The sequence below is a fragment of the Perca flavescens genome, chromosome 10 (assembly GCF_004354835.1).
Source record: "Perca flavescens isolate YP-PL-M2 chromosome 10, PFLA_1.0, whole genome shotgun sequence".
In the NCBI taxonomy this organism is placed as follows: Eukaryota; Metazoa; Chordata; class Actinopteri; order Perciformes; family Percidae; genus Perca; species Perca flavescens.
This window is the reverse complement of record NC_041340.1, coordinates 10925277-10939141: the sequence shown is the minus strand read 5'-3', so window position 1 is coordinate 10939141 and position 13865 is coordinate 10925277. Positions and strand designations below refer to the sequence as shown.

At 38.8% G+C, this 13865-nt stretch overlaps 2 protein-coding genes across 6 annotated transcripts in view; both read right to left on the bottom strand.

Annotated features, from left to right (window-relative positions):
- The window catches only part of fam13b (family with sequence similarity 13 member B), a 77963-nt gene extending 77416 nt beyond the window's left edge, over window positions 1-547 (bottom strand). For all 5 annotated transcript variants that reach the window (XM_028589019.1, XM_028589024.1, XM_028589023.1 and 2 more), the window contains exon 1: window positions 308-547. The gene's annotated coding sequence lies outside the window, so the exon portion shown is untranslated. The remainder of the gene's footprint in view (window positions 1-307) is intronic.
- Window positions 548-3589: 3042 nt separating this feature from the next.
- cxcl14 (chemokine (C-X-C motif) ligand 14) lies at window positions 3590-13239 on the bottom strand. The gene is made up of 4 exons (XM_028590019.1): window positions 12646-13239; window positions 10529-10634; window positions 5607-5720; window positions 3590-4573 (listed from the first exon to the last, which is right to left on the bottom strand). The coding sequence occupies exons 1-4, from the start codon at window positions 12707-12709 to the stop codon at window positions 4558-4560; spliced, it is 300 nt and encodes a 99-aa protein (XP_028445820.1). The 5' UTR covers window positions 12710-13239; the 3' UTR covers window positions 3590-4557.
- Window positions 13240-13865: the final 626 nt, after the last annotated feature.

Sequence of the window (13865 nt, the reverse complement as noted above, 5' to 3'; positions counted from 1 at the left end):
CCTGCAAAGGAGCCACAGATGTGATGGAACTGCCTCCGTCGCTAGCCGTTAGCTCCCAAAAAACACAAATAAAGCAACACACGGTTTAACACCCACTATGCACTTACATGTTAGCCTCCAAATAAAGATACAACTGCGGCAGATACATTCGGAAAACACATGCAAGCTATAGTTAATTAAACAGATGACAGAAAGCGTCAGACACAGTTAGCTTTAGCTGGTTAGCATTTAGCTACTAAGATGCTGAGTGAACCAGAAGAAGCGCTGTTAGCAAGGCGAGCTAATCAGTCGCTCAGGGGTACCTTACCAGGTCAAAACAAACAGGAACGCGGAGCAAGATGCATTAATTTCTTGTTTCGTTTCTGTAGCCGACGTCTGGAGAGACAGCAACTTCGATGAAATCAAAGCAGACGCTGTAGAAATATCGTTGGAGACATTGCAAAGATACTCGAAAATAATGTGGTTCCTGTTTTTCGCTTGGACTGGCTCGGATGCCCGTTTGCAGGTCGTTGCTTAGCGAGTCTCTCTCGCACACACACACCCTCAAGGGACGAACCTGCCAAACACTGACCCCGCCTCTCTCACTGTGAACACAGCGGGAGGCGAATTTGCGTTTCCTACATCAGTGGTTACAAAACTTTTTAATGTCAAGGAACCCTAAACTGACACAAATTAGACCACAGATCCCCATTTTAAAATATTTATTCCCAGGGACCCCCATATGGTAGGATCGAAGCTTTTAGATGTTTCATCACATTAAGTGTATGAAGCCCATCACCAAAATAGCCACACATGCTGACATTGTGTTACTTAAGATAGAATTACAGTGAAATTCCAGAGTCACCCTGGAACTCCCTCAAGGACCCCTGGGTGTTCCCGGACCCTACAATACACTCATGGTTTCATCGGATGGCGAAGGCATGTCCCACCCTACTCTGCCTTACTCTGTCTCTGATTGGCTTACTCTGGTATTCTTACACAAACCCTAACCAATCCCACTCCTCATGTCTAAACCTAACCAATCCAGCCAACGAAGCCTTCGCCATCCTGGGAAAACGCAAATTCGCCAGAGGGAACAGTTGCCAAAAATACTGTCCCCTCCTTGCAGACGGCAGACAGGCAGAGGCAGCTGATTTAAAACATACAAAAAAAGCTTTGTCTTTCATTTATCTGTTATTCATTTTTTCCCTCTCTCTATTATTGACAGTTTAACCAACACAGTGTCTATGTCACAAGTTATAGAACATATAACTACTGTAGTATAGGCCTACCTAGCCTACTGAAGTACAATTTTAAGGTACTTTACTCAAGTATTTCCATTGTTTTCTTTATACTTCTATTCCACTATACTACAGAGGCAAATGTTGTACTTTTCACTCCACTAATATGTATTTGATACCTTTAGTTACTTTGCAGATTCAGATTAATAATACAAAATATAATAAACAAATTGATTATGATATATCATATTGGCTAAAGATAAGACTTTGTTAATCCCTTGGTGAAATTCTTAAGCTTCCCAACAGCAGTGGTAAAAGTTACTAAGTATATTACTGTACTTTACTTGAATGTTTCCATTTTATACAATCCGTAATCTTAATGTCCCCTAACCTGCTTCTTTAGAAGCTTTTATATGCATCTCACGTATTTATCAGCAGATAGAGTTTGCTCAATGAGGTAGTAAGGTAAATGTATCAATAATATCCTGAAAGTAACAGTTCTTAACAGTAAATGCTTTTAGCTTTGAATGTTATTGCCGTTCTAGATATATAATGTATATAAAGGATCAGGGGTCATTTGCTCTGCTTATACCTTTATTATATTAGTATATTGTTATACCTGATGAGAGTTATCAAGTCTCCATGTAGTACACCCACATCAGAGGCCCCTGTCATCCCAACTGGCACTGGTTTTGTGTAGACATAATCAGATACATTAAAGTTATTCATAATATTGGCATAAACTTCTATTTTTCATGTATCAACATTTGATAAATAAAGCTTTTAAATAAAGATATTGTTGTAATTAGTGTCTTTCTATACATGCAAGTATGCACAATAATGTATGTGTCCAAAGCCCACCCGCTAAAATATTTACAGGTAAACTATCCCTGTATCGTTAATATTACCGTCTGCATAAACATCATATGGTATATACCGCCAACTGGTGGGCTGCTGGTGGGCTGCTTATCTCACAACACTTTAATTTGAAAGAGCTCTAGCTTCCTTCCTCTTTTACACATTTTCCATTAGAAAAATGAATCAAATGCAAACACAAGCTGCTCTATAGATACTTTATTGCTGTGTTTATTGTTTTACACTCAATGGAATGTTTAACTGTGTTTGGTGGGCCAGTCCAAACACTCACCCTCCCAATATATGTTACCAAACCAAAGATTTAAATAGCAAAAAACAATTGTAATGCAGTTATACAATATACACAACAATATAACATCTTAAGATAAATTCACTCTCACAAACATATAGGCTATACTGGTCCATTTACAAAATGCTTATTTATATATATATATTTTTATATAAGATATAAAACAAGAGTAATGCACATTCTTCAAAAGGTAAAGGAAATGTGTTTTTGTGTAAAAGCAGAAATATGTGTGTGAGATTTCTGTTTGGTGGCAACAAAACAACACCCAACAGTCATTATTACCAAGTGTATCCACAGCACACAAAATAATAACACATTTGACAGCATTGTTCAGGAGATCTACTTGAGGAGAGATAAGATTGTAAAAGAGCAGAGTATCATCACCCACGTAGGATTGTAGGAGACAGTAAAATTATCATTAGCAAAAATGAAATGCCTACATTTATTTAAATATATGCTATTTGAATGCTGTTTTGTATGTGGACATTAGGTGTGCTTTAGACTGCTAAAGTTTTCAGGCAATTTGTCCCCTTTCAAGTTTAAAAATGTGAAATCTCATGCACTGGTCCAAAGCTCAGCACAGTTCATATATTTTTGATTATATTCAGTATTTTTCTTATTGTTAACAAATCCCATGAAAAAACAACAACAACAATGAATCAATCCAACTAACCTATTGTGTATCCAAGGTCGATACATATATATATATATATATATATATATATATATATATATATATATATATATATATATATATATATATATATATCTCATTATATATATCTCATTCCTCTGTACTATTGTTGTCAACAAAATATTAAAAACACATCAATAATCCTCACTGTTGTACTGGGTGATATGGTTCTTTATTACCATAAGCATGGTCACTGTCATTTATGTGGAATCACTGTTGTGCCACAGTAAATACTCAGTTGAGCACCAATTGTGTATTAATCGTTATTAATTCCTGTTTGAGTGGGGCTTGCTAAGAACTACAGCGCCCATCTGTTTTAAGGAGTTTAGGGCTGGGTGCCACAGACAGCTTTGGGAATTTGGGAAGTAACACATTGTTGATTTTCAATATTTTCATGGGATATATGTTAACATTAACAAAAATCGAGAACATCACCAGCCTTATTCTTTAAGGACGCTATCATAAGTAGCAAAATTCAGTGCTTATGTAGGCAGTTTGTATGAAATATTGTCTAATTACACACTTATTCCAAGAGGTTTGACTAACAAATCTTCCAACCAGTGAAAATATATAACAGATAGAGCTTTGTTGATGTAAACTGCAGACAGTCTTGCTTTCTTAGTGTATTTTATGATTTTGTTTTTTAATTAACTCCAGTCCACAGACTGTACTGTACATAGAAATGGCACAACATTAACTATTTGTATTCTTTAATATCTGCTGAAACTACACCCTGCCAATTAATAAGATCATATTTTACAAAATAGGTGCTGCAGAGTAATATGTTTGTTTGATACATATGACTAGCATGAACATGGTAAACATACACACAGTGGCAGACCTCCTCTATCTGACCGAACAATAGCAACTTCTGTATTATATGTAATCGCACACTGACTGCTTCTCCTCTACAAATACAGTATCAGATTCATTGAGAAACTTTATCACTACATTTTGACTACAACCTTTTAAACACATGTGATCAGATTCTAAATATTGGCTTTGTACAAATGTCGTACCTGCCATACTGAATACAGAGTAGTGAAAATCTTAACAACTGAAACACCCACTGTATTTTTCAAAGGAAGTTTTGCCCATTTCTTCAAAAATACACATTCTTCACTTTGAAAGAAGCCTAACAGCAAAAGAGTCCCTTTAAGTAACAACTGAATGAACCTACAACTGTTTGAACACAGATGGTGGTGTCTCGTCCACTATTTGACAAGTATAACTACAGTTGTAAAGACTGAGGTGATGACTGACTGTAACTACGGTGATGGCCGACTAAAACGAGCTCACCAGCTTATATATACAAACTAAAAATATCGTAATGTGCTCGACAGATCTCAGGCAGAAGAGGGAAGAACTACAGTTTGATTGTAGATTACATCTTGTCCTTCGCAAAAACAGTCCCGGTGGTATTGTTGCTTTTATTTTTTTTGTCTCACTTGATCCACGTGTGCTGGGTAGCCGAAGTTTTAGGCTTCATACACCCTGAAAAAGAAACAACATTTATTCAAGATTGACACATTTAGTTGTTTTCTGCCAGCATCATTATCCTCCTCCACCAGGTGTTTTTATTTAGTCTCAGTTTCTTGTATTCCATTTGTTGGCCTTGTGGATATAATGTAAGTGGAAGGACATTTAAACCGTGTATGACCCACAGAGTCCCCTGTGGAAATGTTCTCTTGTACTCAGCAAAATACTGAATCTCTACCGTCTTCGCAGGGCTTTTTGTCTGTGGCTGACTCTGACCTCTGACCTCCACATGGTGGAGGGAAAGTGAGAGTAGAAATTGGAACAAAACAAATCAATAAAGCCTCACAGAGAGGCCACTGTGCTTGGACATGGTCTACAAGTCAGAGTCAGCGATAACAGAGGCAGGTTGTGTGGTGTGTGCATTATGGTTGTGCTTAGAGGAGCATTAAGGGACATGGAAATATAATAGGAAAGAATACAAATAGGTTGCTAACATCAATTATGAGCCTTTTAGTGTTGTGTCTTACTAAATGTGTCTATTACATAAACTCTGGCTGTATAGGGGCAGCAGAAACAAGCTGTAAAAACAACATTGGTATGGTTTTAAGTTGATACGATGAATGTGTTAGCAAAAAGTTGCCTTTAAAATCCACTCCCCCCTTCAACTCTGTTTTTGGTCTCTATTGACCCGTGAGAGAATTACAGATAAATGCTCCACTACGTTCACCAGCTAGTCGCTAAAGAACGACACTAGAAAAGCTCTGAAGAGCTGAGGGGAACTGCACAGTCGGGTGAAAGCTGTTTGTGCTTTTGTCGCTAAGAGGCACACCTTTTACATTTCACACACAGTTATTTGATCCATTGTAAGTATTGATTATAGCCGCTAAGTGTTTTCATCTGTAGCATAATTAGGTTATTTTGCAGACTGCATGCTGACTAGAGCTACTAGAACAGCCACAACAACATGTATGAGAATATAAGCCTATGAGAATTTTCTTCCTCTTGTCCATCTTGGGCATAGCCTTCTGAGGAATTAGAAGATTATTACCTGTGCTTGTCCTTCCAGATACGGAACCATTTGACCAGATTCTTGGTGCTCTGAAGTTTGGGATGGAGACAATACTCCTGCCCTTTGAACCGAGCCACGTTCTCCATCGTCACACTGAGAGGGCGAGCAAAGAAGAGGAGACAAAACAAAAACAACACAAACAAACAAACACCGGAGATGTTAGAAAGTAAAATCAAAATATAAGAATAAAACCAAATCATTCATAATATTATGCACGTCCATGGCAGTTAAATTGAAGTTTGTAAGGTATATCAAGATAGTTCCCGTTGCTTTCACAGCAACACGATAATAACACCAATGTTCTCCAAATAACACAATAGCAGGCCAAAATGTCACATATTCACTCACAATACAGTGGCATCAGAATCTGCTTGTTACTGTAGACGTATTTAGAGAAGAAAATGTACAGATTAAGCAATACACATTTGAAATTTAGAGTGCAGTCATTTGTGGTTTAAATGGTTTAATTAATTAGGCTGCACAATATGTTTGGAGAAATAGAAAACCATGTTATCTTCAATAGTTTTAAGAGAAGGTTGAGAACAACTACAGGAGCCAACTTAAAGTGAAAGGTTTTTGTATGAACTTTTTGTAAGAACCGAATAAAGTAAAAATGCTAGGGGTATTTAGAACTCTCTGAAAGCCCGTCTGAGTAACTTGAATAGAGACAATCAAGTTGTAGCACCGTTGACATGTTTTTGCCCCAAATTTGAGCTACTATTCTAAACTGCCCTCAATAACATTTCCACAGTTAAATGCCCTCACAATTCAAAAGATCAGCTTGCACAGGGCGGCCAGTTACTTGGCAATGGAGTAATATTATGGAGCTGCCACTAAAAAATGTGACATCTAAGCTCATTGAATCAATTGGTCTGTCTGTAACTCTCTGCTTTAGGCAACGGTAGAGACAGCCTGCATGTGGCATATTCAGGCCAAACAAGGGAAATGTGGGAAAAAACACCCAGCATGCCATGGGGCCTCTCCATCCAGGGACACACTCAAAGGCTCACCAAACCATGAATGCTAAATAAGTTTACTGGAAGAGAAAAGACTTGACTCTCAATAAAAACACTGCATTCATTAGGTATAAAGATTCAGGTTGATGAGTTTAGCCTCTATTTTCCTGCTCATTCAGTAGTCATTTTGTGTGGCTATTGAGGGGCTGCCGTACATGCCTTGTTATGGAAGAACTGAGCTCTGAGTGTGTGGTTGACAGAGAGAACATGAAGGTGCTTTTGTATGCGTACATGCCAATGGACTCTTATCAGCAATGCTGCAGTTATAAACACACACCCTGAACGTTTATCCATGGCTGCTCAGCAGAGGTGGGATTGAACCTAATTACTGTGTTAATATGAGCTTTAGTTCCTCCTCATTATCATTCACCTGGGCAGCTGAAGTGCAGCCACTGGCTCTAACATGGTAAGCAAAATGTTTCATAAGCACAGGGGGAGGAAGGAGAGGCTGCGAGAGATATCAAAGAGCAAAAGGGAAAAGGCAATGCAGCTTCATTTGTATAGTACATTTCAGCAACAAGGCAATTCAAAGTGCTTTACATTAAAAAAAAAAAACTGAAGAGCAGTTAGAAACAATTAAAAACATCCATTAAAGAGAATATAAAAACTGCTAAAATACTCAGGTAAAATTTGGAATTCATGGCTTTTACTTGTAATAGAGTATATTCATAGTGTGGCATTACTACTCTTACTTAAGGATCTGAATACAACTGACAGAGGCATAACAACACAGGGAGAAGACAAGACGCAGCAAGAAAAACAGAAAAATAACCTGATAAAGGGCACTAATAAGAAAAATAATGACTAATAGGAAGTAAAAAGCGGGTGAAAAAATATATAAAATAGATAAAGTAGATAAAAGACTGAATGACTAAAAGAAGGAAGAGAAAATGGAGAGGAAAAAAAGAAAAAGGAGAAAACAGGGACATTTTGTGGCTCCGAGCTTATATGTGGGGTTTAGGAGTGGTCGCTCAGAATGCCAAATTGAGTGCCGTAAGCCAAACGGCTACAACAAAGGCCAGAGGGGGACTCTCTCGCTCATTTCTCTCCTATGCCCTTATTTTCTGTGGCTTTCCGGAGCCCGCTGAGGCTCGTTTTTCACTGGGCACCAGCGGCTGGTGGCCCCCATCTCATGCTAATAGAGCAGCCTTAAATAATGGCTGTGTGGCTGGGTAACACACACTCACACAGAAACAGACCAGACAGCTGAACTAGAACAATTCTAGCACTTCTCAAGAGTGTTGTTTTGCATTCACACAAACACGCTTGATGATTACACTTATTACTCATGATTTAGTCTCACATGGCCAGACCAATCTCCACAGTGCTGTGGAGTAAGGTCTGGCTACACCACAGATACATTCTAGGATAGGAGAAAAAAGGCTCTGGGTTGAGGGTTTGCATTTATTTAAACCAATCACAATCGTTTTAGGTGGCGCTAAGTTCTGGACGCAGTGACTGTGCCTCTGCAAAATGGTCTCAGGAAGGAACTTGTTTTGGTGGAACATTTGCACCCCACAAAAGAAAATGCCACATCAAATATTAACTAAAGTTAACTGTTCACACAATACAGTAACGTGAGCTATTTAAATTAGCTGGAAACATGGTTAAACATTCTGACTCCTGTACAGACAAGATTCAACCTTTATATCGCACTTATGTCACTTTAAAGGTTGTTTACTTTAATAATAGTTGCCCGTTATAGAGCATCATCTTTGAAAACAACACTTTGGCTCCAGCCAATGATTTGTATTCATTATAAATGTATTTGTCTATTATTTTCATGATTAATCGATTAATCATTTCACAATAAAAAAAAAAAAGAAAAAAAAAAAAAGAAAATGGTGAAAACTGCACATTAAAACTTCCCAGAGCGGCATCTTCATATTGCTTGTTTTGTATGCCTACAATCCAAAATCCAAAAATAGTTCATAATGATAAATCTGTTAATATAATTGCTTCAGATTCATTTTCTATCAATTGACAACACTAAAATGTATAGGATCAATCCATGCAATCAGATTAATCTACACACGCACGCACACACACACACACACACACACACACACACACACACACACACACACACACACACACACACACACACACACACATTTCAATATCTTAAGGGGACACTGCATTGGTTTACATTCATTCATTCATTGGATACTTGTCTAAAAGGTATTATAACCTCTATATGCCTAACCTCAACCTTAATTGTAAACCAAGTCTTAACCCTAAAATGCATTTTTGTCCCTAAAATGCCATATGTCAAATCCACATTATCACTTTCTCACTGCTGTTACCCACACTATGTTGTCTGTGTGATAATGTTATGTGCCAGCAGGTGGCGGCAGAGATTGTGCCTTGAACACAAAACGGACTCCAGGGAGGCTGACATAACATCCCCATCCCCATCTGCTGTCCCTTCATGTAGCTTTGACATGAAACTTCAAATGAATTCCACACGCAAATCATGGCTCACATTTCTAGCTGCTGAGACTTTGTCTCCAGGAGTTGACCCAAGATCATAAAAAAAAAAAAAAAAAAAACATACGGTATATATAATGTTAAAGTTTATTTATTCAAAGTCGTTTGGCTATCTGGGCGCCACAGGATACTTTGAGTGTGTTTGGATCCCTTTAGAGGAAGAGGCCTAGTTTTCATGCTGCATTCCACGATGGCTCAAATTGAACATAATAGCTGTCTGTTTGCTCGAGCTGTGATTTTATGGGTCAGAGGTCAGATAGCAGAGAGGGAGAGAGTAGGTGGACAGATCAAACAGACTGTAATTCACAAAGCAAGCCAAAGCTGTAACTGACACTCCAGTTTGGGATGTTATAATAGAAATATAATACTGTTGGGATGATAGGTAAACGTACATTGTTTATATACAAATATCATTGTTATTTTTTGTATGATGTAATGTAATAAAGATGCATGTGCATATGATGCATACATTGCACACAACCTAAGTCCACATTTATACTGCTACGTTTTGGTTTGGAATCTCCGGGGTTGTGTTGCAGTTTCAACGGCTGCAAACGGAGACCTTTGGCAACACGACACTGACGCCAACGTTGAGACGTGAGACTAAGCTACTAACGATACCATGGCAACCACCAGCAACGGGCGGAGTCTACATGCTGCTTACTGTTCACCCCCGCACGCATGCCCAGTATACGAAATTGTTCATGAGACAATCGGTTTGGGCGTGTTATTTTAAATGGATATTAGTTCTTCTACTGGAGCTAAAAAAACCTAAAATGTAGCCTAAGATGTTGCACATATGTGTAGAACATCTAACTGAACCCTTTATTATTGTCATGTAGAAAGTGTTTGAAAGTTCTGGAAAGTGGTGTTTCTTTTCCCTCCACCATTCCATTCTAATAAATAATGTCTCGCTCCTGACTACAGGGTGCCATTAAATCATCAGTTAATCATCACACTGTAAATCCTCCTAAGTGCTTAAAGCACAGACAGCTTATACCTGTACGGCGGCCAAATATGTTTATGGTCAAGGAAACATCACGGTTATTCATCAGTATGTGAAGCAGTTACAAATACTGTGATGTTGTAGTGCATTCCAATACAGGGAGAAAGAAGGGAAGAAGAAGTAAAGGAGAAAGGGAAGGAGAGGAAAAAATTAAAACGGGTATATGAAAAGTGAGGAAAAGATGGGTAGGAAAAGGTGAAGGGATCAAGGAAAAGAAGCGTACAAAGGATGAGAAGGATAGAGAGGAAATAGGGGAAAAAAGAAGGAAAGGAAAAAGATGTAGAAAGCCAGTAAGGAAAGGGTACAACTGGACATACAATGAAGATACCTAGCAGCGGGAAAAAAGAATGAAGAAAAGAAGAATGAAAGAGAATGAAAGTCTCACTCACAATATCATCTTTTCCTGGCAGAACGGGTGTTTGGGTTTGATCTCCAGCTTCTGCACATCCTTGTATCGGATCTTTGGCCCTTTCCTGGTGCACCTGCACTTGTAGGCTGTCGAGAAACCAAACGCATGCGAAAATCATCAAAAAGTAACATAATGAACTTGTAACGCTGGGGATTTCAAAATATTGGAAACTGATCGTGTTGTGTGACAGATTATTAAAGTTAGTCTCAGTCACTGAACACTGAAGTGAAAGAAACATTAATTATTTGTGACATTTGACAGCAAATTGGCTCCTCAATCTTTAAATTACACACTGACGCGGGCGGCTTATCAGAGCCAATATTTTAGTCTGGTGAAACATCACATGCTTTACAAACACTGTTTCTTTCAGTCAACTCCTTAATTCATGTACTTGTAGAATACGTTGAAAATAAGAATAAATTATAAATCAAAACAAAAATAAATGAAAAATAGTGTGTGTGTGTGTGTGTGTGTTCAATTTGCATGTAAAAATGTGCTTAATTTCTCCTCAACATAGGCTGCGTGCTACTTCAGAAACTAATGTTTGCACGTCAGCAAAAATAACTGATTTACTATTTCATCCAATGCTCAGATGATTTTATGAATTCACACTGAAAGGATTCAAGTATAAGCACAAAGAGCCTGTGGCTTTAACAGAAACTTTTTTATGCTGCTTTTTTATCAGGCTAACCTAACCCCATTAGGGATGGATGCCTGCACTTGAGGCAACATGCAGTCACACTTTATACATTTATTGGTTTCAGTCCAACATCTTCTTGAGGTCCAGTTTTCTAGTAGCTGTGACTTTACGCTGCAGAAAAAAGGCAGAGGAAATTGAGTTTTGCTGGGTTGTATATTTGTGGTGGGAGGTGATGACCTGGATAGTCCAAGGTTTCCTTCATCCATCATCTGCTATCTGTCCTCACCACAAGCCACTAAATCAGTCTCGAGCCCTGTAGTGGTACCAGCATTCAGCACAGACACGCCGGACAACAAAAGCTCTGAGGTTAATGTATTCATGTAAATGGTGGTATGGGGGTTTTGATGGGGGTAAATGGATTCAACACTTAAGTCTATCGGAAGAGCTGGGGTCTCCTTTCTAAAGATATGTACCTGTTTACTCATGTATATCCTGGCATCTAGGTGATGGCAATAATAAAACATTGTATATAAAAATGTAAGCAACTTTGATGTGAGCTGAATGTAAGTTGATGGTTTCCCCTCTTTTAGTCCCAAACTATGATAGTATGTAAGTTCATTTAAGCAATATGTGCTTTTCAAAGAGCTAATAAAGACTAACAATGCCCCTGGCAAATACAGACATACAGTTTGTCCTAAAAAGTTGTCATTTGCAGAAACAAGTCTTCCACTGGGTACAATTAAACTTTTAGATTTGTGCTGTAGAATGTGTTCCTACTTAAATCTGTTATTCACAACACTGGCATTTCATTGCTTCATTCCCCGAATCCGTCCTCCTCATTGCCCAATGAGTATCGGCCTTAAATTATTTCAGCTACATATTGTGAGCTTCACTTGCACTGCCAGACACATAGAGTCCAAGAATGGTGTTCAGGGTGTAGAAATGTTTGTGAATGCCAACTTAAGAGCTCATGATGAGATCAGATTTTTACACCACAGTTGTATTCATCATCACACTCGAGTTTTAGTTGGTTGTTAATGTTTATGGATAAAATAAGGTTATGAAAAAAAGATGCTAAATTGAATGTTTTGGGACCAGATTAACAGTAAAATGCACGCAGCAGGTTGCATATTTGTGATGCCAACAGAGTAATTTTGTGAGCGTAAGTATGCAGGCAAACACACCACTGAGACACTTTAACTAAGCAGTTCTTTTCACAACCTGTGCTGGAGATGAGGGGATCTTTGGCATCAACTCTACTCACGTTTCAAACTCAGGATGGAAAACTGATTTTACACTTAATTCCCTTCCATGCACACATAACAAAGCAAATAAGGCGTCAAAAACCATACCGTATATTTGTTATTCAGTTATGTTACCATCACTTCAATGCAACATTTTCAAAAATTACAAACTAAAAATGAACAAATACATTTTTTTTTTTAAGTTTAGCCTACCTTCTGCGCTCAAGACGTATAAGGCCACCACTAACAAAAGCAGCACCGCTGTGCACCGATGCATGTCTTCACAAATAAAAATAAAAAAAGTTCTCTAAAACCAGCTCCTAAAAATCCAAGCTCTCGAAAACACACGGGAAAAAAAAAGACAACACAAGTCTTTCGAGGTGCATATAAAATCCACTTGCAGTGACTGTTTGGATGGCAAAACTGAAGGAGCCGCTGAGGGGTTTCTGTTTTTGGAGTCCCTTTGAGTCTTGCGCTGATTGTGCAACTCTGTGCGTCCTGAGCGCTTGGATGAACCTCCAATCAGTCGTTTAGGTCTCTCTCTCTCTCGCTTGCTGTGGAGAGGCAGCCAGCAGCTCTTTTAAAAAGCAGCCCGATGTGCCCTTCTCATTACTATGCACGGCCAGACAGCGAATCAAACACTTGTGGCCTGCGAGGGAGAAGTGGAGAACATGGAAAGGGAGGGAGGGAAGGAAGGGGGGGGGAAATAAAGAAATGCACATGTTGTCCTTCAAAACGAGGGTGGAGTGACGTCTGATTTGGTAGACGGTGTTGGCCAGTTTATGTTGACATCCCACTGTAACCGTTCAGCTTCTGTCCTGATTATAACTGACAGAAGATTTCGCGGGGAGTAGAATCACGTCATCATGAGAGGATTGGCAACAGTTGCGCACGGTGTTTAAGTGTTGAGCGTTTACAACGGTAGGCTATATAATAAACAATAAGATTCAGTGGCGGCTTTTGTGTGTAACCTACTTACAATTATGTGGGTCAACATTTAATTGAGACGTAAATGCTTCGCAGAGTAATAATGAGTCTACAATATGTCATCGAGTAGTTCACCCATAGGCTATAAAACGACTGTTTTATATCTGAGTTCACTGCTCACTTTGGCCACGTAGAAAATAGCCAAATTTCCGATTGGCTCATCAGAGAATACGTCAAACATAGGCTGTAGGCTAAAGCCACCTGCACATGATCCACGGTAATAGCTCTTTGCGCTGGCTGTGCCAGTGTTTTCCTATGGGTAGAGCGGTGGAGACGGGTAGCGGGAAGCGCTAATCTTGGCTTGGCGCACAGGCCCCCAGGAAGTGCGCCGAGCATTGAAGCAAATTATACATAGTGGTCAAATAGTGGCATTACAACTCCCGGCCCGTCAGGTTCAGCCCTCTTGCCCAAAAATACTTTTTACTATAGACATACATGGTGAAAAG